General features: G+C 44.4%; 1 protein-coding gene across 1 annotated transcript in view; it reads left to right on the top strand.

Moving 5' to 3' along the window:
* LOC108795526 (calcipressin-2-like) overlaps positions 1–24,134 on the top strand; it is a 95,558-nt gene that overhangs the window by 3,835 nt on the left and 67,589 nt on the right. The window contains exon 2 of the mRNA XM_018566806.1: positions 17,144–17,370. Within this exon, the coding sequence (XP_018422308.1) occupies positions 17,146–17,370 (225 nt within the window). The 5' untranslated portion in view covers positions 17,144–17,145. The remainder of the gene's footprint in view (positions 1–17,143; positions 17,371–24,134) is intronic.

Genomic DNA, 24,134 nt, shown 5'->3' with positions numbered 1-24,134 from the left:
GGGGGGGGGGGGGTGTCCCTCCTTTTCATCTCAGGAGGTTAGGATGTATGCTGATTGTAAATGATTCTCTGCGTGACTGGGAACTGGTAACCTGGCAATGAAACCCTCCACATATGATTAATTTCATACTTCACATGTACATGTCAGGAACAGGCAAGATTCCCTTCAAGACTAAAGCAGCCCATAGACCAGGGGTAGACCTTGGCACTCCAGCTGTGGTAAAACCACAAATGTCATCATGACTCTGGGAGTCATGCCTGTGTCGGGTTCTTGCAATGCCTGTAGTTCCACAACAGCTGGAGTGCCAAGGTTGCCTACCGCTGCTATAGACAGGTAGTCTGCCGATCCAGCTGTTTTGGTTAGAAGATGATTTTGTGTTTAAGGGCCACAAGGGAGACATTGATCAGACACGTCACAGGACACCATGCTTGCATGTCCACCATATAAGACTGCTACTTACAATAAAAGATAAACTCTGCCTGGCAGAGGAGGGAACCTGATGCTGCAGTTTCACTTTCACTTATTAGGTTTAATATTATACAGGATTTATATAGCGCCAATAGTTTGCGCAGCGCTTTACAATATAAGGAAGACATTACAATCACAATACAATTCAAGACAAGATGGTAAGGAGGGCCCTGCCCCTGAGGGCTTACCATCTACAAGGGAGGGGGAAGTGATACATGAGGAGGGAGCTGATATGGATTTAAAAGGAAGAGCAGCAAAGAGAAGAGAAACAACCATGGATTACAGTAAGGCGCACATTACAGTATTGGTTTATGTTAAAAAATCTGAGGGTTTAATGTCACTTTAAGCGCTCATTTTTGTCTAGGGACTGGAGTAAAGCAGATTTACTTACCTGATCCCCTCTCCCGCTAGCTCCTTTGCTAGACCGGTCCCTACAGCCTCTTCTCCCCAGGGCTCTAATGGTCTAAGAGCAAAATCACACCATCAAGCAACCTGGCCGGCTCACTTTGTTTTGGGGCGGGAGGGGGCTAGTCAGTGCATTGAAATCAATGACACCGCAGCCATGCCCCCACTGTGCAATCGCCGACACCCAAAACACGTGGCACATTAGTGCCTGCTTTCTGGTCCAGTGCGATCTGCATTCAATGCACCGCCACGCCCCCTCCCGCCCCAAAACAAAGTGAGACGGCCAGGTTGCGTTCCAGTGAGTACCAGAGGACGAACGCACTGGAACGCACTCTTGATGGTGTGACTGGGCCCTAAGGGCAACTGATGTCTTCACATCTAATGCAGGTTCAATAGACTTCCATTAGGCATGAGGACATCGAGGGGCTCACATGGCCAACAACAATTCTCGGGTATGCTGCGGCATTCAAAGAATGTTGAGCTTGGATTAGGAGGTCTAATGAATGCCAAGAAAACATTCCCCGCACATTTACACCACCAGCCTGATCACGGGACAGAATGGATCCATGGATTCAAGCCTTGTACACTAAACTCTGATCCCATCAACTGCATATTGAGAGCAGAAACCAAAAATCATATACATACATACATACACTCACTGGCCACCTTATTAGGTACTCCTTGCTAGTAATGGGTTGGACCCCCTTTGGTCTTCATTCTTCGTGGCATAGATAAAACAAGGTGCTGGAAGCTTTCAGTCAGATTGTCCAGGTATTTTGAGAGCCAGCGGGGCCGACTAGCATGATACTGAAGCCTGGCTGAGTGGGAGATTCCTCCATCCACATAGTAGTATAGTGTAGGTGGAGGAATCTGTTGCACTTTTTCCATCTGACCACAGAAAATCTGCAGATAATATATCAGTGTATGGCCAGCTTTAGAGAGTTTGGTCCATATTGAGATGATGACATCACGCAATTGCTGTAGATTTGCCGACTGCACATCCATGATGGGAATCTCCCGTTCCACCACATCCCAAAGGTGCTCTATAGGATTGAGATCTGGTGACTGTGGAGGCCATTTGAGTTCTGTGAACTCATTATCATGTTCAATAAACCAGTGTGAGATGATGTGAGCTTTGTGACATGGCGCGTTATCCCACTGGAAGTAGATATCAGAAGATGTGTACACTGTGGTCATAAAGGGATGGACATGGTCAGCAACAATATTCAGGTATTCTGTGGCATTTAAACGATGCTCAATTGATACTAAGGGGCCCAAAGTGTGCCAAGAAAATATCCCCCACACACCATTACACCACCACCAGCCTGAACTGCTAATACAAGGCAGGATGGATCCATCCTTTCATGTTGTTTACGCCAAATTGTAACCCGAGCATCTGAATGTTGCTGCTGAAATCGAGACTTCTCAGACCAGGCAACGTTTTTCCAATCTTCTATTGTTCAATTTTGGTGAGTCCTTGTGAATTGTAGCCTCCGTTTCCTGTTCTTAGCTGACAGGAGTGGCACCCGGTGTGGTCTTCTGCTGCTGTAGTCCATCTGCTTCAAGGTTGGATGTGTTGTGCGTTCAGAGACGGTATTCTGCATACCTCGGATGTTATGAGCAGTTAATCAACCAATCTGCCCATTCTCCTCTGACCTCTGGCATCAACAAGCCATTTTCCCTCGAGAACTGCCGCTCTCTGGATGATTTTCTCAGGTTCAGAGTCAGACCATTATCTGTAAACCTGAGAGATGGTTGTGTGTGAAAATCCCAGCAGATTAGCAGTTTCTGAACTGCTAAGGCTTTTGATACGGTACCTCATAAACGCCTACTATACAAGCCGAGAGCTATGGGCATAGAGGGAAGGGTGTGTACACGGATAGAGAACTGGCTAAAGGAACGGGTACAGAGAGTATCAATAAGGTGCACCCTTTCAGACAGGGCTAGTGTCATTAGCGGTGTACCTCAGGGTTCTGTGCTGGAACCCATGCTTTTCAACCTGTTTATTAACGACATCTTGGACGGAGTACACAGCGATATCTCAGTGTTTGCTGACGATACCAAAATTGGGAGGGTAATAGAAACAGACCAAGATAGTGTAACATTGCAGGAGGATCTGGATAAAATAGGGGAGTGGGCAACCTTATGGCAGATGAGGTTTAATGTCGATAAATGCAAAGTTATGCACTTTGGGAGGAATAATAGGCAAATGGGTTATACAATTATGGGTATGCCGCTAGGGAAGTCGGAAATGGAGAAAGATTTGGGGGTCACTGTAGACCATAAACTCAATAATAGATTACAGTGCCAGGTTGCTGTAAGCAAAGCTAGTAGAGTCCTGTCCTGCATCAAGAAGGGAATTTTTTGCAGGGATGGGTCTATAATTATGCCACTTTACACATCAATGGTTCGGCCCCACCTGGAGTATGCGGTGCAGTTTTGGGCACCGGTCCACAGAAAGGATGTCCTTGAACTGGAGAAAGTCCAGCGGAGGGCGACCAAACTCATCAAGGGGATGGAGGACCAGAGCTATGAGACACGTCTACTAAATTTAAACATGTTTAGGTTGGAAGTAAGGAGATAAAGGGGGGACATGATTTTCATGTACAAAATGTTCCATAGTCATAGCAACATTAGCAACAAACTCTTTAAGATTAATTCCGTAACAAAGACTAGAGGACACCACCTAAAACTGGTAGAAAAAAAATTCGAACACAAGGGGCGAAGGGGGTTCTTCTCAGTTCGCGCGGTTAGGGTCTGGAACTCACTGCCTCAAGCGGTAATTTCCGCAATTAATCTGGAATCATTCAATAGGCTTTTGGACGACTTCCTGAGAGACCGAAATGTACAAGGGTACAGGTACTCTTAAGAATGAGAACACTCATGGACCTATACACACACACACACAACAGGTTGGACTTGATGGACCTATGTCTTTATTCAACCTCAAATACTATGTAACTATGTGACTTAGACCAGCCCGTCTGCCGCCAACAACCATGACACGTTCAAAGTCACTTAAATCCCCTTTCTTCCCCATTCTGATGCTCGGTTTGAACTTCAGCAGATCATCTTGACCACGTCTACATGCCTAAATGTATTGAGTTACTGCTATGTGATTGGCTGATTGCGTTAATGAGCATTGGAACAGGTGTACCTATAAAGTGGCTAATGAGTGTATATATTTGATGAAAATTTGATCAAATATAGCACTAGACATGAGCATTCGGATTCGGACGAACCACCTGCAAATCAACGAAAATCAGTAGAATCGTCCGAATCCGAAATAACGAATTTAATATACGCCCGAATATACTAAAACGATATTCAGGCATACATTCATTTATTTTCAGAACACGCCGGCGGCCATATTGACCGTCAGCGTTTGTTCTGTGCATGCCCACCGCCATCTTGGAGGCAGAGCGGTGACGTCACACGCTGAATGAGCGGCTGCCATATCGGCCGCCAGCACGTTCTGCGCGCGGGACTATTTTGGAGTAGATCTAGGTATACACCAAGATGGTGATACTCAAACATGCGGGCGCCGCCATCTTGGTGTGTACCAAGATCTACTCCAAAATGACCACCGCTCGTGCTGTTGGTTCAGTGTGCGGTTTCAGATTCGGAGGCTCGTTGCCTCCAAATCCGAAACAACATAAAAATTTGTTTCCTTTGACGAAACCAATGAAAACGTTTTTTGTTTTCATTTGTTTCGTCTGAAAATGTTTTTTTTTTGTTTTGCACATGTCTATATAGCACAATATTAAAACAAAATATGCTATGGGTCTTCTGCTTTCAGACAAAAAAAGAATATATTTATATATTCAATTTTTTTGGGGGGTTTGGGTTTTTTTTGGGGGGGGGGTTATTTCATTATGTAGCCAAAAATGCACCTTTTTTAAATGTGTGTGGTAACTAAAAAAAAATGAAAATATTGGTTCGTCAGCAAAAGGGTTTGGGAACAGGACTGAAAATGCAATTTTTTTTTTTCGAGTGTAAGTAATTTTTTTTTTGCTGCGATTTCCCGATTTCGCTTTTGTTCATCGTGTGCAAATTGTATTTGTTCTAAATAGTTTCAATAGAAGAACTACCCAACCGAAAATGCCAAAAGCTAATGTACTATAAGAGTCAGGGGTGCGGGACTTGGCTGCATCTTGAATATAGTGCTCTGCTGATTGAGGGGCAGGAAATATAAAGACCATGTGGTACAAGTATGAGGGCATATGTAGACCAGACAATTTTCTGGGGAAAAAAAAGATGTACACGGATCTATAGAGAGGGCATGGCTTGGAAGAGAAGTTGCATGCTATTTCTAGCAGTGTACTCTGAAGAGTTGGGGAATTGCATCTGTAGAGAGTGTAGAGTGGAAAAAGCCGCACAGGGTCTATAGAGACTAAAGGAGACGCGCCATGGCTCTGGAGAAGTGTATACCTTGCAGGAACTGTACCTAGAATGGAATGTAGATACAATTAGAGTTTATTTTTCTTATTTTTTTTCTTTTTGTATTTTTTAATTTCAGGGAATCTACTTGTTTTTTAGTGGCGAACTAAGTTTTTGTACAGATTTGTACTTTTCAACATTTAAAAAGTCCTAACTAGCAGTAAATGAGCTTCAAAACAAGCCCTCAGTGACCTCTGTGGCCACAGCCAATGTTGAGCAGGGAAGAGATTCGGGTTTGGGTTCAACATTGCCAAACTTGCAAACTTTATGGTCATCAGCCAAACAAAATAGAGACTGACCACCCTGCAGGGTGACGCACACAGGCTCCATTCAACTGCGGGCCGGGGCATTCTGTAAACAGAGGGATGGGGCATGCGGAAACTTCTTGTGCCCCCAAATAAAAGAGTACCTAACCGTGGCTGAAACCTAACCCTCCGAAACTCTGGGCGACTATGGAGAGGGGTATTCTGCAAGAGAAAAATATGTTTGAAATGTTACTCTCCCTTAAACTTATCCCTAAGCAGTTTAAATCATTGTACCCTAGCATACAAACGACATTGGAGGCATGGAGGTCCCTCCCCCTGTGCTCCAAACAAAGATCACCTTCTATGGTGTTTTAACACCCCCGTATCTGTTTTGGAACAATATATTCCGCAGCTAAACACTACATCATGGCAAAGAAGGGGTATCCAACTTATCTCAGATTTGTTTTGCCAGGATAGAGTGTATAGCTTTGCCGATCTCCAATGTAGACACCATCTTACAAGTTCAGATACTTTCCGATATCTACAAATTAAAAGTTTTCTTGTATCACAACCTATACGAGAATGATGTGCATAGATACCTCGGTATACAATTTCCTCTGTGAGGATGTATGGAAGCGCCAAGGTATTTCCATGTTCTACGACAAGCTGGGCGATAGAAAATCCTTTCATAAGACCTCATCAATGGGGAAATGGGAGGAGGATTTATCCACTACCTACTCTGATACCCAATGGCAGGCTGCCATCAGAATATCGTAAAATAAAAGAGTACCTAACCGATAATGCAGAAAGCTAATGTACTGGTCAGCGGACTTGGCTGCATCTTGTATATGGTACTCTTCTGATTTGAGGGGCAGGAAATATAAAGACCATGTGGTACAAGTATGAGGGCATATGTAGACCAGACAAGTAGAATGAATTCTTTGGGAAAAAAGATGTACACGGATCTATAGAAAGGGCATGGCTTGGAAGAGAAGTTGCATGCTATTTCTAGCAGTGTACTCTCTGAAGAGTTGGGGAATTGCATCTGTAGAGAGTGTAGAGTGGAAAAAGCCGCACAGGGTCTATAGAGAGTAAAGGAGACGCGCCATGGCTCTCGAGAAGGGTATACCTTGCAGGAACTGTACCTAGAATGGAATGTAGATACTATTATAGTTTTATTTTTAACATTTTTTATTTTTTAACTTTCGGGAATCCACTTGTTTTTTTAGTGGTGAACTAAAGTTTTTGTACAGTTTTGTTCTTGTGCTGTGCACATTTCAATATTTAAACAGTCTTAACAAGCAGTAAATGAGCTTCAAAACAATCCACCACTGACCTCTGTAGCCACAGCCAGTGTTGAGTAGGGAAGAGATTCGGGTTTGGGACCAACATGGCCATAAATTTTGCAAGTTTGGCAATCAGCCGAACAAAATAGAGACTGACCACCCAGCAGGGTGAGGCACACAGGCTCCATTCAACTGCGGGCCGGGGCATTATGTAAACAGAGGGATGGGGGATGCTGAAACTTCTTGTGCCCCCCAATAAAAGAGTACCTAACCGATAATGCAGAAAGCTAATGTACTATAACGGTCAGGGGTGCAGGACTTGGCTGCGTCTTGTATATGGTACTCTGTTCACCAGGGGAAGAAAATATAAGGACCATGTGGTACAAATATGAGGGCATTTGCAGAACAGACAAATTCTTGGCCATGAATTTTGCAAGTTTATATCTGTAAAAAAAAAACAAGGCAACAGGACTTGCTGTATTTTTCTTGAAGACGTTTCACTTCAGTTGCCTTGTTTTATTTTGTACAGATATACCATGACCTGGATGAATGAGAACCTTGACCTTACCCTTAACCCTTGGCTTAATAATTAAAACACTTTTAACTTTGATTCCCCAAATCCTAACCCAACCCTTACATTGACACTTAACCCAAAACTCAATTAGCCCCTTAAAGGAGAACTATGGGGTTAGGGCTTTTCCCCTATAGATCTCCTTAGGGTAACGGGAGGACACAAACTAGCATCCTCCCGTCACCCTAGGCTCAGTATAGCTCGCGGTATACTGAGACGCCGAAGCGGATCCCGACAATTATGTCTGGATCCACCCAGCTGCGTGAGTGACAGCTGGCTCTGCCTATCTAGAGGCAGAGCCAGCTGTACCCGCCCCCTCCCCTGTCCGTTCCGCCCGTCAGCGTTGGAGGATCGGAGCGGGGAGGGGGGAATCCAGTCCCTCCCCCGTCACGGCAGAGAGCCGTGACAGGATCGAGAAGTGAGCGAACGCCTCATAGTTCTCCTTTAATCTTCACCCTTAACATCCCTTGACCTTATCCTTTATGCTTGGCTTAGCAATTCATAGTCCTTAATGCTTTAACTCTGATTCCCTAAATCCTAACCCTTACCTTGACACTTAGGCCTCATTCACACAAGAAAAGGCCGGCACGTACAGCTCCGTTCTGCGTGCACGGCCGTATTGGGCAGCTCCCGGGAAGGACAGGAGCTGTGTGTGATTAGTACGCAGCCCCTGTCCTTCTCTATGGCAGTATGTGCTCATACGCCCCCCTACGCTCACCCCAAGTGCAGGTCCGTACAGGTGTGGGTGTCCCAGCTCGGACGCTGACAGGATCCATCCTGTCAGCGTACAAATGCAGGCACCCGCACGAACGTGCAGAGCGGGTGAGCGTAGGGCGGCGTACGGCCACGTACTCCCATAGAGAAGGACATGGGCTGCGTACTAATCACACGCAGCACCTGTCCTTCCCGGGAGCTGCCCGATATGGCCGTGCACGCAGCACGGATCTGTACGGGCTGCCCGTTTATTGTGAATGAGGCTTTAAAGTAGAATTAAACACTCCTTTTTTGTTTTTTTCTGCATATATCTACTGCTGGGAAGCAGTAGATATATGCAAAAACATTAGAAAAAATTAAAAAGTTACCAAATAGGTAATCACTTACCTCTGTCTCCACCGCTCGCTCCCATCTGAAGATCTGAAGATTCTCGAGCGGCGGTGAAGGAGCATGCACAGTAGAGATCTTCGGCCGGGAGAAGAGGAGAGGTACAGGGTAAGTCAATGCACACAGCCCGGCGACGTGCACATGGACAGACACCGTGGGATACAGAAGACACAGCAGTCACACTATGGAAACTGCTTAACAGCCGTCCGATCGCTTGTACAGCGATGTCCCCCCCTTCGCCGCTGGCTTCCACGGGCTCCGCTGTCCCCCGTGCGGATCCAGGACCGACACAGGGAGCCTCCCCGGACTGAAAGGAGCTGATCTCTCCTCCGATCACTGGACCCAGAAGTGATGTGTATTACAATGCTTCCAGTGTCACTGTGTACATTCTCCGGCTCCTAGAGCCAGGAGAAGGAACTGGGAAAGCAGATCTGTGCTTCATCAGCTTCTTTTAGGGTCCCTAGGTGATATTAGGGGTCTCCATAAAGAGGACCTGTCACATTATATTTGCTATTACATAGGGGGCTTCCTATCCCCTGTGATAGCAATAAAATTGAGTGTAAAAAAATGAAAGTAAAAAAAAAAAACGACAAAAAAAATATCTTTAAAATCCTGCGCCTCCCACATGCACGCACATCCAGCGCAAACACGTGTTGGTGCACCTACGTGCAAAAACAGAAAAATTGCGGCACACGTTACATATCGTCGCGAACGTAGGAGTGAGAGTAATAATTCTAGGCCCGTCAATCACTGGTAACACTAAACTGATGAGCAGTAAAAGCTTTTACAGCGTCGCCTATGGAAAATTATGGGTATTGTAGTTTTTTGGGGTTTCACAGACACGCAGTTTTAAGGCTTGACATGTTTCGTATCTATTTACCCGGCGTACCCCGTCTATTATATTTGACCAGAAAATGTAGTATTATATTCTGTTTCTAAAATTTAATTTTAGTGTATTTTATCCTAAAAATACTTGTTTGATAAACATTTGGGCAAATACTGTGCAACATAAAAAATTGCACCTAGCATGTTTTTATTCTACAGCGCCTCTTCTTTCTCAGAACATATATCATTGTTGGGGGTCTGAAGCTGTTTTCTAGCCAAAAATTCAGATTTTATCATGTGTGTGCAAATATCAAGAAATTGCTCTGGTGATCAAGTGGTTAGAGCAGCATGGGGGGTGGGGGGTTGTGACTTTAATGTCATTTGAACCCTAACACTTACATTATGGGGTTGATTTATAAAGAGTTTGGACAGCTGTTCTATGCCCACTACATGTTCCCTGGTGCCATTTAGTAGGCATAAGGCAAATCTCGTTTGCGCTTTTCGAACGCTTTATAAATCAGCCCCTCAGAACTTCCAGAAATCTGCTTACCTTCTCCTATAGCAAAAATATTGCTGTCAAGTGCGCCTGGTTCTGCACCCAAAGTCACATTGGTAGCGGTGTCATCCAAAACCAAATTAGGTTCCCAATGATGTTCTCAGTTTGATTTCACAAATAACAATGTATCCTTTTTCTCTTTGTGACAGTATATTGTGTTCTTTGGTGCCTTCTTTTGAGTTCTAGATCGTATAGGAAGCTCCTGACTTATGGAGTTGCCCTTTGACCTGTCCATTGATGTGTACAGACCTATACATCAGACCCGAAGAGGTCTTGGAGCAAAGAGGAAGCTGGGGAATATGGACTGAGGGGGAGGGCAGGGATGTGTGCAGTTTGGGGGATACTTGGTTTTCTCCGCATGATGAATTGGCAGTACACAGAGATAACCTGTGGGAGATGAAACAGATCAGTTTCATGATATCCGATGTGTAGTGTGCTGCGGTATTCTGAGAGCTCCACAGAGGGATGGAGGCAAACACAGATATAGGGGTTTGTCCTTGAAATATGCACACAACACGCTTAAAGAGGAAGCTCGCAGCATAGAACAAAAGCTGCCAACTTGTTCTGGATCAGTGACTGATCAACGATGGTAATCCCCCAATTTATTTCCTGATAGGTTCTCTTTAGGGCCAATTCACATCTATGCATTTTAACAAATCAATGTGTATACACAGCTTAGCCATGATCTCCTGCCAAACTTGCAACCCCTTACCCCAACTCCTTTTTACTTACCTGAATCTGTGGTCACATGACATGATGATCTGTGGTCTGAATCCATGGACACGACACGATGACCTGAATCTGTGGCATTGTGACTGAGTCTTCTATCTTCTGAACTGCAGAGGGTTCACCATGCTGTTTTGGGTAATGTGGACAGTTCTCACTGGCGGTCCAGCGGCTGGAATTTGGAGACTCCAGAAGAGTGAAGTTGCACTGCAATGTTAACAAGACCAGTGGCAGGTGCGGACTCCAGCACTGGGCCACTGGTCCCCACTCTTAGAAATGGGCTTCCAGTGAGTAACACATACAGTATGTGTCAAGTGGCCATGGTAATTGAATTCACATGTGAGCAGGTGATGTGGGCTGCCCCAGGACACGGAGTCTAAGGGCCAGCTTGTGTTCCACCAGGGACCTCTTCACAGAGTTTTGGACTTGCATGCTGACCCCAGGTCTCGACTTCCTGGGTTTACCCTGTTCTAATGCATGGAAACTAGTCTGCAGAAGCAGGAGATAACATGTGTGAGAGAGTTCTTTAACAACAAGAAGTGAGTCAAAAAAGTAACAAGCAGGGAACAAAGGCACATGAATGGAGCTTGGATGCAAATTCAGACATTGCTCAGGCACCAGAGGCTGAAAGGCAGAATTCCTAAACAGGTGCTGCCCCTTACAGCGGTACACATCCATGACATCATCGGCCATAAAGCCTGGCCAAAAACCTAGAAGCACCACTAAAAGAGAGAGCTTGGTGGTGTGGGAAGGAGGAAGGGAAGTGACAGTATGGAGGACTCAGATGAATATAAAACAGGCTAAGAGGGTGATTTGGTGGGAAGGTTTTTGGGAAGGGATGAGCTAGGAAGGGGCACATTTGCTTGGCGATGGACTTTAAATGGTGTTAGTTCATGCATAGTTTCCAACTGTCCCTCATTAGTAGGTAATGTCCCTTTTGTGGAACCTAAATCCCACTGTCCCTCTTTTTGAAACGATATTTAACAACATTCTTATACTACACTAAGTATTTCATTCATTTTCTGATTTTTTTTATTTGTGATTTTGGAATACCAGTAAATATGGGTATTTTCATGCACCAAGGACGCAGGATGCTTCTGCCACCTAACATCCATGGTTGCTATGATGCAGACTGGCCCCTAACGCCTAGCTTTCTTGGTTGCTGGGTGAGTTGCAAGGATGCAGGTGGCTTTTCCTGTCTAACATCTGTGGTTGCTACAATGCAGGAGGCTACTGCCAACTCGCATCCTTGGTTGCTAGAATTCCAGACAGTCAACATTCAGTGCCTCTGCCACTGATGCTCCTGCATGAATGAATGTGACCATCTAGCATCCTAGCAACCAAGGGAGATTTTATTACCTTTAATGTTATCTTGGAAGGGGGGTCTCTGATGTTAAGGGGGGTCTCTGATGTGGAGGGAGGTCTCTGTTGTGAAGGGGGGACTCTGATGTGAAGGGGGGACTCTGATATGAAGGGAGAATTCTGGTGTTCAGATGTGAATGCGGCTCCTGATGTGAAAGGGTTCTCTGTTGTGAAGGAGGGGCTTCTTATGTGAAAGGGGTCACCTAATGTGGAGGGAGGCTCCTGATGTTAAGGGGGGACTCTTATGTGCAAGGGGGGACTCCCCCCTACAGCACCAAGGACAGGGTGACATCATTACCCAGTGCAGATGTCATTGTCTTACTGCCCAATACATACAGTTCAGCACGGCAGGCGTAGTGCACCACTTTTAGCCCCGCCCCCTACTCTTGCTCTACTCTGCTCCTTATTGCACCCTCTGTCCCTCTTGTCCTTTGTCTGTATGCTTTGTGCTATATGGTGTCCCTCTCTCTTCTGGGGGGCACGTTTAATGTGTAGACATACGTTTTCTGTTTATTAATTCTCCAATGCATATTATCAGGCCTATTTATGACAATTGCAACGCATACAAATAAAATGTGCATTACAAAAGCACATTAATGTTACTGTTAAAAATGCATTTACATAGAAAGGTGTCAGTCTAGCCTTACAGTGAAATAATGAACAATTCTATGGCTTTATAAGGCTTTGTTCTACCTTCTAATTGTTGTACTTCTTCCTGTAGTCTGATGTACCGACACCTTGCTTCCTACAGTGTGCAGCCATGTTTGCTGACCTTAAAATGCAGGAATCTTAAGTCTCCCTGATGTTCAGGGAGTCTCCCTCTTTTGGACAGCAGCTCCCTGATGTCCGCGAGAGAGGCATTCTCTCCCTGAAAGGCTTACTCTGAGTAAACTTTTCCGGTAAGATATCAATGGGTGAAGTTTCAGAGTGAGGCTTGCCTCCTGGAGGAAGGTCATGTGATCTGTAGAGTAGCCTCAGAACGAGGCTTGGCTCTCAGAAGGAAGAAGCTACTTGCTGCACAGAGATGGTGGACATAGACTACTATTGAGAGCAGGTACAGGCACTGCTGCAGGGTTGAGAGAGTGCTGTTAACCCTTTGTGGATAATATAGAATCAATTATATGTCCTGGTTGTCTAGTTATAGAGAACATTTATTTCATTTGCTGCCCGTAGCAACTTGTCAACTGTGTATCAGGGATTTCTAGAAAGGGCACCTCCCTGAAATGAGACGGGAACCTCCCTGAAATAAGGTTTCGCAGGTTGGGATGTCTGAAAATGTATGGAGTGACCCTGATTTTTACCCCTGTCATCCCACATAATGTACAAGTCTCCCATGATCCCTCTCATTCTCCAGACACCTCACCAGTACCGCTTTGTCCACCTTTTACAAAAATATAACAAACTGCACCCACAATAATAAAAAAACACCCAAATGTGCTATTATTAAAGGAGAACTATGGGGTTAAGGCTTTTCCCCATAGTTCTCCTTAGGGTAACGGGAGGACACAAACTAGCGTCCTCCCGTCACCCTAGGCTCAGTATACTGCGAGCTGTAGTTCATGGTATACCGAGACGCCGCAGCTGAAACGGATCCCAACAATTATGCCGGGATCCGCCCAGCTGCGTGACTGACAGCTGGCTCTGCCTATCTAGAGGCAGAGCCAGCTGTACCCGCCCCCTCCCCCGTCCGTTCCGCCAGTCAGCGCTGGCGGATCGGAGGGGGGAATTAAGCCCCTCCCCTGTCACGGAAGACAGGATCGAGAGGCGAGCGAACGCCGGTATGTGTTCGCTCACCTCCCGATCTACTGAGCCGACCTGTGACAGTCTCATTGTCACAGGTCGGCTAGAACTATGAAGTGAGTGAAAAGCACTCACCTCATAGTTCTCCTTTAAATGTTTGCATTCAGACCTGCAGAGCATTGCGACTGTGATCAGTACATGATCTGGCATTGTTTTCATCCCAGCCCCTGGTCTGTATGACGGTATGAACCGGTTATGGGGCTGGAGGAAGGAAACAATGGACTGCAAGTGTGGTGATATCACCCTTCTGCTACCAGTGCAATTGATGAGTCACAGTGGCAAATGGGGCTTGTAGTCTTTCCAGTAACAAAACCCAATGGGAGGAGCCATGCACAAATGTACTCAATTCAGAAAACAACAGGATGTTGCAGGGAGCAGCGCCCTACAATTCATGTAAATGGAGGGAAAGCCGTATGAGAGTTGGAGATGATGACCTTGTCTTCTGTTACAACCTAAGTATGAGTGGAACATGGAACATGGTCCAAACGGTGGAGTATGCCTTTAAGCCACTCCTATTACACCGTTTAGCCACACCCACTTTTTCTTATCACCCCCCATGAACTGTTCCCCAAGGTTGACGTCTCGATGTGTCTTCCAGCAGGCAGTGCCTTGGCTCCGTACTCCGGCTCGGCTTTCACTTGGCTTATTATGGTGTCAGGTTTAGCCGGCCAGTGACTGTCTCTTTGCCAACAAAACACGGCTTAGACACCTAATACCGGGCGGAATTTCCACAGCACCGCTCCGGTATTTTAATAAGGTTAAAACTTTTTCGTTAAAATGAAACCCCATTCATCAGCCTGAGGTCAGGGCTCTGTGTAAACGTGGATTATTCTCCAGGATTAAAGTGTCACTAAACCCTCCATTGAAAACCAACGTACAAACTCAGCGTAATATCCTAAACATCAGCAATCAATGTCTACATAGCGGTATTGTTCTCAGTATTGTGTTCCCCAAGTGCCATCCATGGAGGCTCCCATTGTTATAATGACCAATCCATGTGTATTGTGGTCACGTGCACTGCTCTCCTCACACTACAACTCTCAGGAAGCATTACACGTTCCTATTCCAATGCACACGTATCCTCATTGTCATTCATGAATACTGGCACCTACCACAAGTGTCCTGCACTCTTTTCCTGGTCACTCAAAAGGCAATTGTGAATTGAATAATGAACTGGAGGTTTTCGGTGGTTTTAATGCGTTGCTTCTGGATGCGTTGGCATGTACAAATATTGTCCATCTCGGGAGTACACTTAGTAGGGTGGCTATATTCCCACATACAGGACCATGTAGACCAGCGGTAGGCAACCCTGAAGAGGTGAGGGTCTAGCTTAACCTAATATAGAAAATATCAAGGATCATTGGGGTGTAGCATGAAATAGCATGGCCCTAGCAAAAAAGCAAGGAAGGTTTGAGGAGATTAGAGGTTAAAAAACTACACAATATACAACCTAGGTTGTGCAGGTTTTTTTTTGAGGGTACTCATATAGTTATAATTCGTACAATTTTGTTGATGTTCATATAAAAGATTTATTACATAATTATAAATATTAAAAACAATGCTCATATATATACACATGATTCTTATAACCCTAAAAGTATTACTTCTTTTCACATTTCATAATATTTTGTATATAATTCATATTTCACTATGTATATTCATAATTCCTTGATTTTTATATGCAGTGTTGTATTGCTTTGTTAGTCCCCTACGCGTTACGCTCATAGGCTTCTTCAGGGGGATCGGTATAAATCTATTTGTAAATACATGATACATTGTTCATCAACATGTTTATAAGCCATTTCATAATACATTTGTAAAATCATATTTTCCAGTTTTACATGTTTCCATTCATCCATATACATTTATTCTTAGTATGATTGAATTGTACAGCCACTTACCTAGGGGTCAAGTATCATGGAGGGACCTAACACAACACCAGGGGGACAAGAGCAACTCTCATCACCCCCAGAAAGAAACATACGGCGGAGCCACAGACACACAAAGGGTCCAGGGAAGCTCCAATATCTAAAACATAACCGTGATGATAGATATAATCTGAGTGTTACAGCTTAGTATCCATAGTGATTCATAAGTTTGTGTACCTATATCATAAACTCATCCATTTACGTCTTCATTCTTATAACCTCAGTTGCACCAATGTGTGTCATAATGACTTGGTTTTATGTGAAATACCCTTTAGTGTCCCATAAATAAGTGATTGTTATTCTTTTCAAAAGAGGCATCAGTAATCTTGGTGTCCCTTTCTTTCTTACTGTGTCTAGTTATACAATCACCAACCTTTCACGTTATCATTCCTCCTCATATATTATATACTTATTGTGCCATATATATAGATCCCATCCAATGCTCTTAGATTACAGTGTATCTCCTCTCTAATCCTCCCCTTTGTTATATTCCTATTCCACTGCAAGGTGTGCCAATTTGATAACTACAAGTCCATTTTGTTAAACAGTGCCCAAAATACCCTCACCTTTAATTCAAATCCAAAGGTCTCCTAAGTAGAGTCCAATGGTTTGTTGCCTCTCACTCGCTTCATTCCATCCGTGTCAATTCCTGTGTGTGTTTGTCCTTAATATGAGGTTAGTCATATTAATCCAGAATTCAAGAGTCAGGTAATGCAGAGTTCAGAGGTCAGTAGTATTTAACCTGCAGTGCAGGGGTCAGGAGTAAGTAGCACAGAGTGCATGCATCTGTGGTAAATAGGATAGAGTGCAGGGGTCAGTGGAAAGTAACAGAGTGCAGGGGTCAGTGGAAAGTAAAAGAGTGCACGGGTCAGTGGTAAATAATGTAGAGTGCAGGGGTAAGTGGAAAGCAACATAGAGTGCAGGGGTCAAGAGTAAGTAGCACAGAGTGCACGGGTCAGTGGGAAATAACGTAGAGTGCAGGGGTCATTGGAAAGTAACATAGAGTGATCTCAGCCATAAGAATACACTGATTCTTACTGCATGTTTCAGGAACCTTAATTATATGGAACTGTCCATAGGATGGGGAAGGGGCGGAGTCAGTGCTTTAGCTTATTATGTATGTATTTCAGTTTGGGTTATTGAGCTCTGTAAGCATCAGATTTTCATTTTTAGCTCTGAGCACAATAAATCCCTTTAAAAAAGGCAATTTCAATATTTTTTAAGCTTTCTTTAAATTATTCCTGAAGATCCTGCCGTGTCCAGACACTTCCTATTATAGAGTGACTCTGTCCCTGTGTTGTCACCATGTCACATGCACTTCTGAAAGAGAACATAAGCGGCCTGATTGCATGGTAGTATATATTCAAATACAGCTTCATTCTCTTTCAATGTCACAGCATTTACATGTATCCATTCTGTTCCTTGTTTAGGGATGAGGGAAGACCTGTATTTCACCGGGATGAGGGACACAAGTTATTTCACCTGTGTGGTCGGGGGTGGAGATCTTCTGGTACTCTGCCCCATCCATAGAAGCTTGGATTTGTCCAGGTACCTCACTGCAGAAGATTTTCAGGGCATCACAGACTTCAACGATCTTCCCAACTCGCTCTTCGCCTGCAACGTCCACCAGTCTGTCTTTGAAGATGAAGCCAGCAAGGTAAGGTAATTCCTAATCAGTGACAATTATTGGGACCAATATAATATAATATAATTCAAACTGAACTCCAGGCATACAGCTGAATATAGATGAAATGCATACATGGGAGATGTTTCACCTGTCAAAGGATTTGTATTTCTATCCATCCAGTTCTGAGATTTATAAAGCCCTGTCATAAAGCACAGCCAGGTGGATGACACCATAGGACATAGAAGAATGACAGCAGAAAAAAAACAAGTGGTCCATCAAGTCTGTCCCCTTTTCTTTATATGTATTTATGTTTACGTTGTGTCTGATTGAAGATCTGTTTGACCTCCAGCATGCTTAATATTCACTGATTTCCTATCTCTGCTTTAAGTCTGTTCCAACCAACAACTACTCTTTCACTAAAATGATACTTTCTAGGGTTAGTTTTCCTCCTGCTAGTTGGAGGTCCTATCCCCATGTTCTTGATCTTGAGCTTTACATTGAAAATCTGCTCTCCGGATCCTTATTCACATCCTTCCTGGATTAAAAGGTTTCATTCATGTTCCACCTTTCCCTTCTTTCCTCCAGACTGTACATATTAAGTTCCTGCAGTCTCTCATAATATATTTTATCCCTCAGACCTCTCATTATTTTTGTTGCCCAGCTCTAGAGCTCTATCTTCTCATTATCATTTTGTAAGTGAGATCTCCAGATTCAGAATTCTGAATGCGGTCTAAATAAAGATCTATATAGAGGAATCAGGACCTTGTTCCTCCTGCTGGGGATCCCTCTAGTGATAACTAAAGATCTATATAGAGGAATCATGACCTTCTTCCTCCTGCTGGGGATCCCTCTAGTGATAACTAAAGATCTATATAGAGGAATCAGGACCTCCTTCCTCCTGCTTGGGACCCCTCTAGTGATAACTAAAGATCTATATAGAGGAATCAGGACCTCCTTCCTCCTGCTGGTGATCCCACTACTGATAACTAAAGATCTATATAGAGGAAGCAGGAGCTCCTTCCTCCTGCTGGGGATCCCTTTAGTGATCATAACGATCTATATAGGGGAATCATGACCTCCTTCCTCCTGCTGGGGACCCCTCTAGTGATAACTAAATACCTATATAGTGGAATCAGGACCTCCTTCCTCCTGCTGGGATCCCTCTAGTGATAACTAAAGATCTATATAGAGGAATCAGGACCTTCTTCCTTCTTCCTCCTGCTGGAGATCCCTCTAGTGATAACTAAAGATCTATATAGAGGAATCAGGACCTTCTTCCTTCTTCCTCCTGCTGGAGATCCCTCTAGTGATAACTAAAGATCTATATAGAGGAATCAGGACCTTCTTCCTTCTTCCTCCTGCTGGAGATCCCTCTAGTGATAACTAAAGATCTATATAGAGGAATCAGGACCTTCTTCCTTCTTCCTCCTGCTGGAGATCCCTCTAGTGATAACTAAAGATCTATATAGAGGAATCAGGACCTTCTTCCTTCTTCCTCCTGCTGGAGATCCCTCTAGTGATAACTAAAGATCTATATAGAGGAATCAGGACCTTCTTCCTTCTTCCTCCTGCTGGAGATCCCTCTAGTGATAACTAAAGATCTATATAGAGGAATCAGGACCTTCTTCCTTCTTCCTCCTGCTGGAGATCCCTCTAGTGATAACTAAAGATCTATATAGAGGAATCAGGACCTTCTTCCTTCTTCCTCCTGCTGGAGATCCCTCTAGTGATAACTAAAGATCTATATAGAGGAATCAGGACCTTCTTCCTTCTTCCTCCTGCTGGAGATCCCTCTAGTGATAACTAAAGATCTATATAGAGGAATCAGGACCTTCTTCCTTCTTCCTCCTGCTGGAGATCCCTCTAGTGATAACTAAAGATCTATATAGAGGAATCAGGACCTTCTTCCTTCTTCCTCCTGCTGGAGATCCCTCTAGTGATAACTAAAGATCTATATAGAGGAATCAGGACCTTCTTCCTTCTTCCTCCTGCTGGAGATCCCTCTAGTGATAACTAAAGATCTATATAGAGGAATCAGGACCTTCTTCCTTCTTCCTCCTGCTGGAGATCCCTCTAGTGATAACTAAAGATCTATATAGAGGAATCAGGACCTTCTTCCTTCTTCCTCCTGCTGGAGATCCCTCTAGTGATAACTAAAGATCTATATAGAGGAATCAGGACCTTCTTCCTTCTTCCTCCTGCTGGAGATCCCTCTAGTGATAACTAAAGATCTATATAGAGGAATCAGGACCTTCTTCCTTCTTCCTCCTGCTGGAGATCCCTCTAGTGATAACTAAAGATCTATATAGAGGAATCAGGACCTTCTTCCTTCTTCCTCCTGCTGGAGATCCCTCTAGTGATAACTAAAGATCTATATAGAGGAATCAGGACCTTCTTCCTTCTTCCTCCTGCTGGAGATCCCTCTAGTGATAACTAAAGATCTATATAGAGGAATCAGGACCTTCTTCCTTCTTCCTCCTGCTGGAGATCCCTCTAGTGATAACTAAAGATCTATATAGAGGAATCAGGACCTTCTTCCTTCTTCCTCCTGCTGGAGATCCCTCTAGTGATAACTAAAGATCTATATAGAGGAATCAGGACCTTCTTCCTTCTTCCTCCTGCTGGAGATCCCTCTAGTGATAACTAAAGATCTATATAGAGGAATCAGGACCTTCTTCCTTCTTCCTCCTGCTGGAGATCCCTCTAGTGATAACTAAAGATCTATATAGAGGAATCAGTACCTCCTTCCTCCTGCTGGGGATCCCCCTAGTGATAACTAAATATGTATATAGAGGAATCAGGACCTTCTTCCTTCTTCCTCCTGCTGGAGATCCCTCTAGTGATAATAACGATCTATGTAGAAGAATCAGGACCTCCTTCCTCCTGCTGGTGATCCCACTACTGATAACTAAAGATCTATATAGAGGAAGCAGGAGCTCCTTCCTCCTGCTGGGGATCCCTTTAGTGATCATAACGATCTATATAGGGGAATCATGACCTCCTTCCTCCTGCTGGGGACCCCTCTAGTGATCATAAAGATCTATATAGATGAATCAGGAGCTCCTTCCTCCTGCTGGGGATCCCTCTAATGATAACTAAAGCTATATATACTGTAAGTCATAAGATAATTATGGCTTCATTCCTGCAGCTGGTGATCCCGCTAGTGATAACTAAAGATCTATATAGTTATCCCTCTAGTAATGCACTCCAAAATTCAATTCACTTTCCTCACTGCCAGGCCAGACTTGGTTTTGTTCTTTTTGCACTCTTTTGAGTTCAAGCCATCATGGACTTGCCCCCTGGGGACACATCATCATGCCAATTGAGCTCACAGTACTCTTGGATTGCGTGGTGCTCAAATGTCCTCTGCCACCACCTAGGAAGAAGATGGAACCGTGACACCACCTAGCAGCCTATGGCTAGGTCTGAGCACTGTCACATGACCAGGGGCATAATCTTTAGAAAAATCAGATATATCGTTTATTTTACTTCTAATCACATAGGCCAAAACACAATAAAATGAAACAATACGATGAACCCCTCATATCTGTATATGTAAGCGATAGATATCCCCAGAGTGCCACAATACCCTTCACTTAAAAGCAGTTTAGCTTCTTATATTTTTATGTTTAACTGAAATGTTATGTAAATGTTATGTACATTTTTTTTTAGCCTGGAATCCGACTTGGTTAAGTAGATCCACTTTGTAAGAAGATGCAGCCAAGATTCTGCCCTCCTAAATCAAATCATAAGACAGATGGCCAGGTTGGTGCTAAGCTTGGTGGCACCTTGTCCCACATGGTTTAGGGATTAGCACTGGGTAGGGTGTCCGCCTCCATGGCCACTTCTCACAATGGTGCATCCTTCTTTCCTTTGGTTACAAACTTCTTGTTTTGGCAACGACCGCAAACAGATCTGTGTTGAGAAACCATAAAAGCTCATTCAGACCTTGGCATCCCGGTGCGTTGCGTTAACATGCATTGTGATAAGGCAGCCCGCTCAAATGAATGTCATGGCAATTCACCAAATGTCAACAAAAACAGACAGGGGAAATTTTTGCTTATCTCAGAGTTCAGCTTTAACTCAAACCTCAATTCTCATGATCAGTGACATGTCCGTGCTTCAGCGTAACATTGAATTTTATGTTCGTAGTTTCCTTTCTTTGCATGATCTGCTGTATCCAAATACTAGACTCAAAGGCTCAACAAATTATTTTCGGATCGATTCAATTTTTTTTTTTAGATTTTGATCTTAAATTCTATTTAGTTTGTTATTTGAAATTCCGATCTATTAGATGACCAATACGGACTAATGGTAATCTTAGTCCGTAGTGGTCATCTTTTTCTGTACTGGTCCTCTTAGGCCCCATTCACACTGAGCGATTCGCAAATCGCGCGTTTTGTCGTTTGCATTTTGCGCGATATTGCGCAGTTTATCGCGCGATATCGCGCAAATGCTTGCATTGAAAAGACTAAGATCGCGGCAAAATCCGCTCCAAAAAGGGTCCTGCTGTAGCGACGCACGACCCGCGACAGCGACAGACAGAGCCCCATTGAGATGTATTGGAGAGCGATATCGCGCGGTAAATATCCGCATTACCGCGCGATAAATCGCTCAGTGTGAACGGGGCCTTAGTCTGTACTGGTCCTCTTAGTCTGTACTGGTCATCTTAGTCCGTACTGGTCATCTTAGTCCGTACTGGTCATCTTAGTCCGTACTGGTCATCTTAGTCCGTACCGGTCATCTTAGTCCGTACCGGTCATCTTAGTCCGTACCGGTCATCTTAGTCAGTACCGGTCATCTTAGTCAGTACTGGTCATCTTAGTCCGTACTGGTCATCTTAGTCAGTACTGGTCATCTTAGTCAGTTCTGGTCATCTTAGTCAGTTCTGGTCATCTTAGTCCATACCGGTCATCTTAGTCCATACCGGTCATCTTAGTCCGTACCGGTCATCTTTGTCCGTACCGGTCCCCTTAGTCCGTACCGGTCCCCTTAGTCCGTACCGGTCCCCTTAGTCCGTACTGGTCCCCTTAGTCCGTACTGGTCCTTTTAGTCAGTACTGGTCCTCTTAGTCAGTACTGGTCCTCCTAGTCAGTACTGGTCCCCTTAGTCCGTACTGGTCCCCTTAGTCCGTGCTGGTCCTCTTAGTCCGTGCTGGTCCTCTTAGTCCGTACTGGTCCCCTTAGTCTGTACTGGTCCCCTTAGTCTGTACTGGTCCTCCTAGTCCGTACTGGTCCTCCTAGTCTGTACTGGTCCTCCTAGTGCGTACTGGTCCCCTTAGTCCGTACTGGTCCCCTTAGTCCGTACTGGTCCCCTTAGTCCGTACTGGTCCTCTTAGTCCGTACTGGTCCTTTTAGTCAGTACTGGTCCTTTTATTCGGATATTTTCCTTTTAGTCAGTACTGGTCCTCTTAGTCAGTACTGGTCCCCTTAGTCCGTACTGGTCCCCTTAGTCCGTACTGGTCCCCTTAGTCCGTACTGGTCCTCTTAGTCCGTACTGGTCCTCTTAGTCAGTACTGGTCCTTTTAGTCAGTACTGGTCCTCTTAGTCAGTACTGGTCCTCCTAGTCAGTACTGGTCCCCTTAGTCCGTACTGGTCCCCTTAGTCCGTGCTGGTCCTCTTAGTCCGTGCTGGTCCTCTTAGTCCGTACTGGTCCCCTTAGTCTGTACTGGTCCCCTTAGTCTGTACTGGTCCTCCTAGTCCGTACTGGTCCTCCTAGTCTGTACTGGTCCTCCTAGTGCGTACTGGTCCCCTTAGTCCGTACTGGTCCCCTTAGTCCGTACTGGTCCCCTTAGTCCATGCTGGTCCCTTTAGTCCATGCTGGTCCCTTTAGTCCGTACTGGTCCTCTTAGTCAGTACTGGTCCTCTTAGTCAGTACTGGTCCCCTTAGTCAGTACTGGTCCCCTTAGTCCTTACTGGTCCCCTTAGTCCGTACTGGTCCCCTTAGTCCGTACTGGTCCCCTTAGTCCGTACTGGTCCCCTTAGTCCATGCCGGTCATCTTATTCAGTACTGGTCCTTTTTGTCCGTACTGGTCATTAGAATTGGATATTTGGAAATTTGGGTGAAATTCAGACAAAAAAATAAAAAATTGGGAAATTTGGATGCATCCGAATGTATAAATGTATGTATAAATGTATAAATTTAAATTTGGAACGAAATGAAACTCACATTTCTACCGCGCACATATGACTGTTCTGACGGAGACCCCGATTCCGCTGTGTTGTTTCATTCTCTATATTAAACCCGGAGCTAAGTCTTTAAGATGATTGATTTAAAAGGATGAGAGTCCCGGCAAGAAATAAACCTATATTAGATATTAGGGGATAGAGGCTTTCCAGTCATTGTCTACTCTTCCATCCATTCCATTGTATACAGCTTTATAGGTTTCCTTTGTCTATCCCATAATTGTTATTAGTTTTTTATGATGGAAGTTGTGATGGAAGTGAGACTTGCAGATACTTTCCGCTTTCAGACGGATTTGCTGTGTGCTTGTTTTTTAGGTTAAGGTGAACTATGCCACCCGGCGGGATCCGTATGTGTCTATGTCAGACTCTACTTAGGGACCTGAGTCACGGCCTTGTATTGCCATGACGCAGTACTGAGGCTATTTTGGGTCTGAGGAGTTAACGTCACACAAGAGAATTATTTTTTTTTCAATTTCATTTCTTTTTTTTTCGGAAGGTCGTTGAATGTTTCATTTTTACTTCTCAAGTAAGTTACAGTCGAGAAAGATTCCCCCGACTATTCCTTGGAGACTTCCCCAGGGCTAGAATAGTGTCACCTGAGCATAACAA

The sequence above is a fragment of the Nanorana parkeri genome, unplaced genomic scaffold (genome assembly GCF_000935625.1).
Source record: "Nanorana parkeri isolate BGI_ZX_2015 unplaced genomic scaffold, ASM93562v1 scaffold977, whole genome shotgun sequence".
In the NCBI taxonomy this organism is placed as follows: domain Eukaryota; kingdom Metazoa; phylum Chordata; class Amphibia; order Anura; family Dicroglossidae; genus Nanorana; species Nanorana parkeri.
Note: the sequence above shows the minus strand (reverse complement) of the source record. Positions and strands in the feature narration are given on the sequence as shown.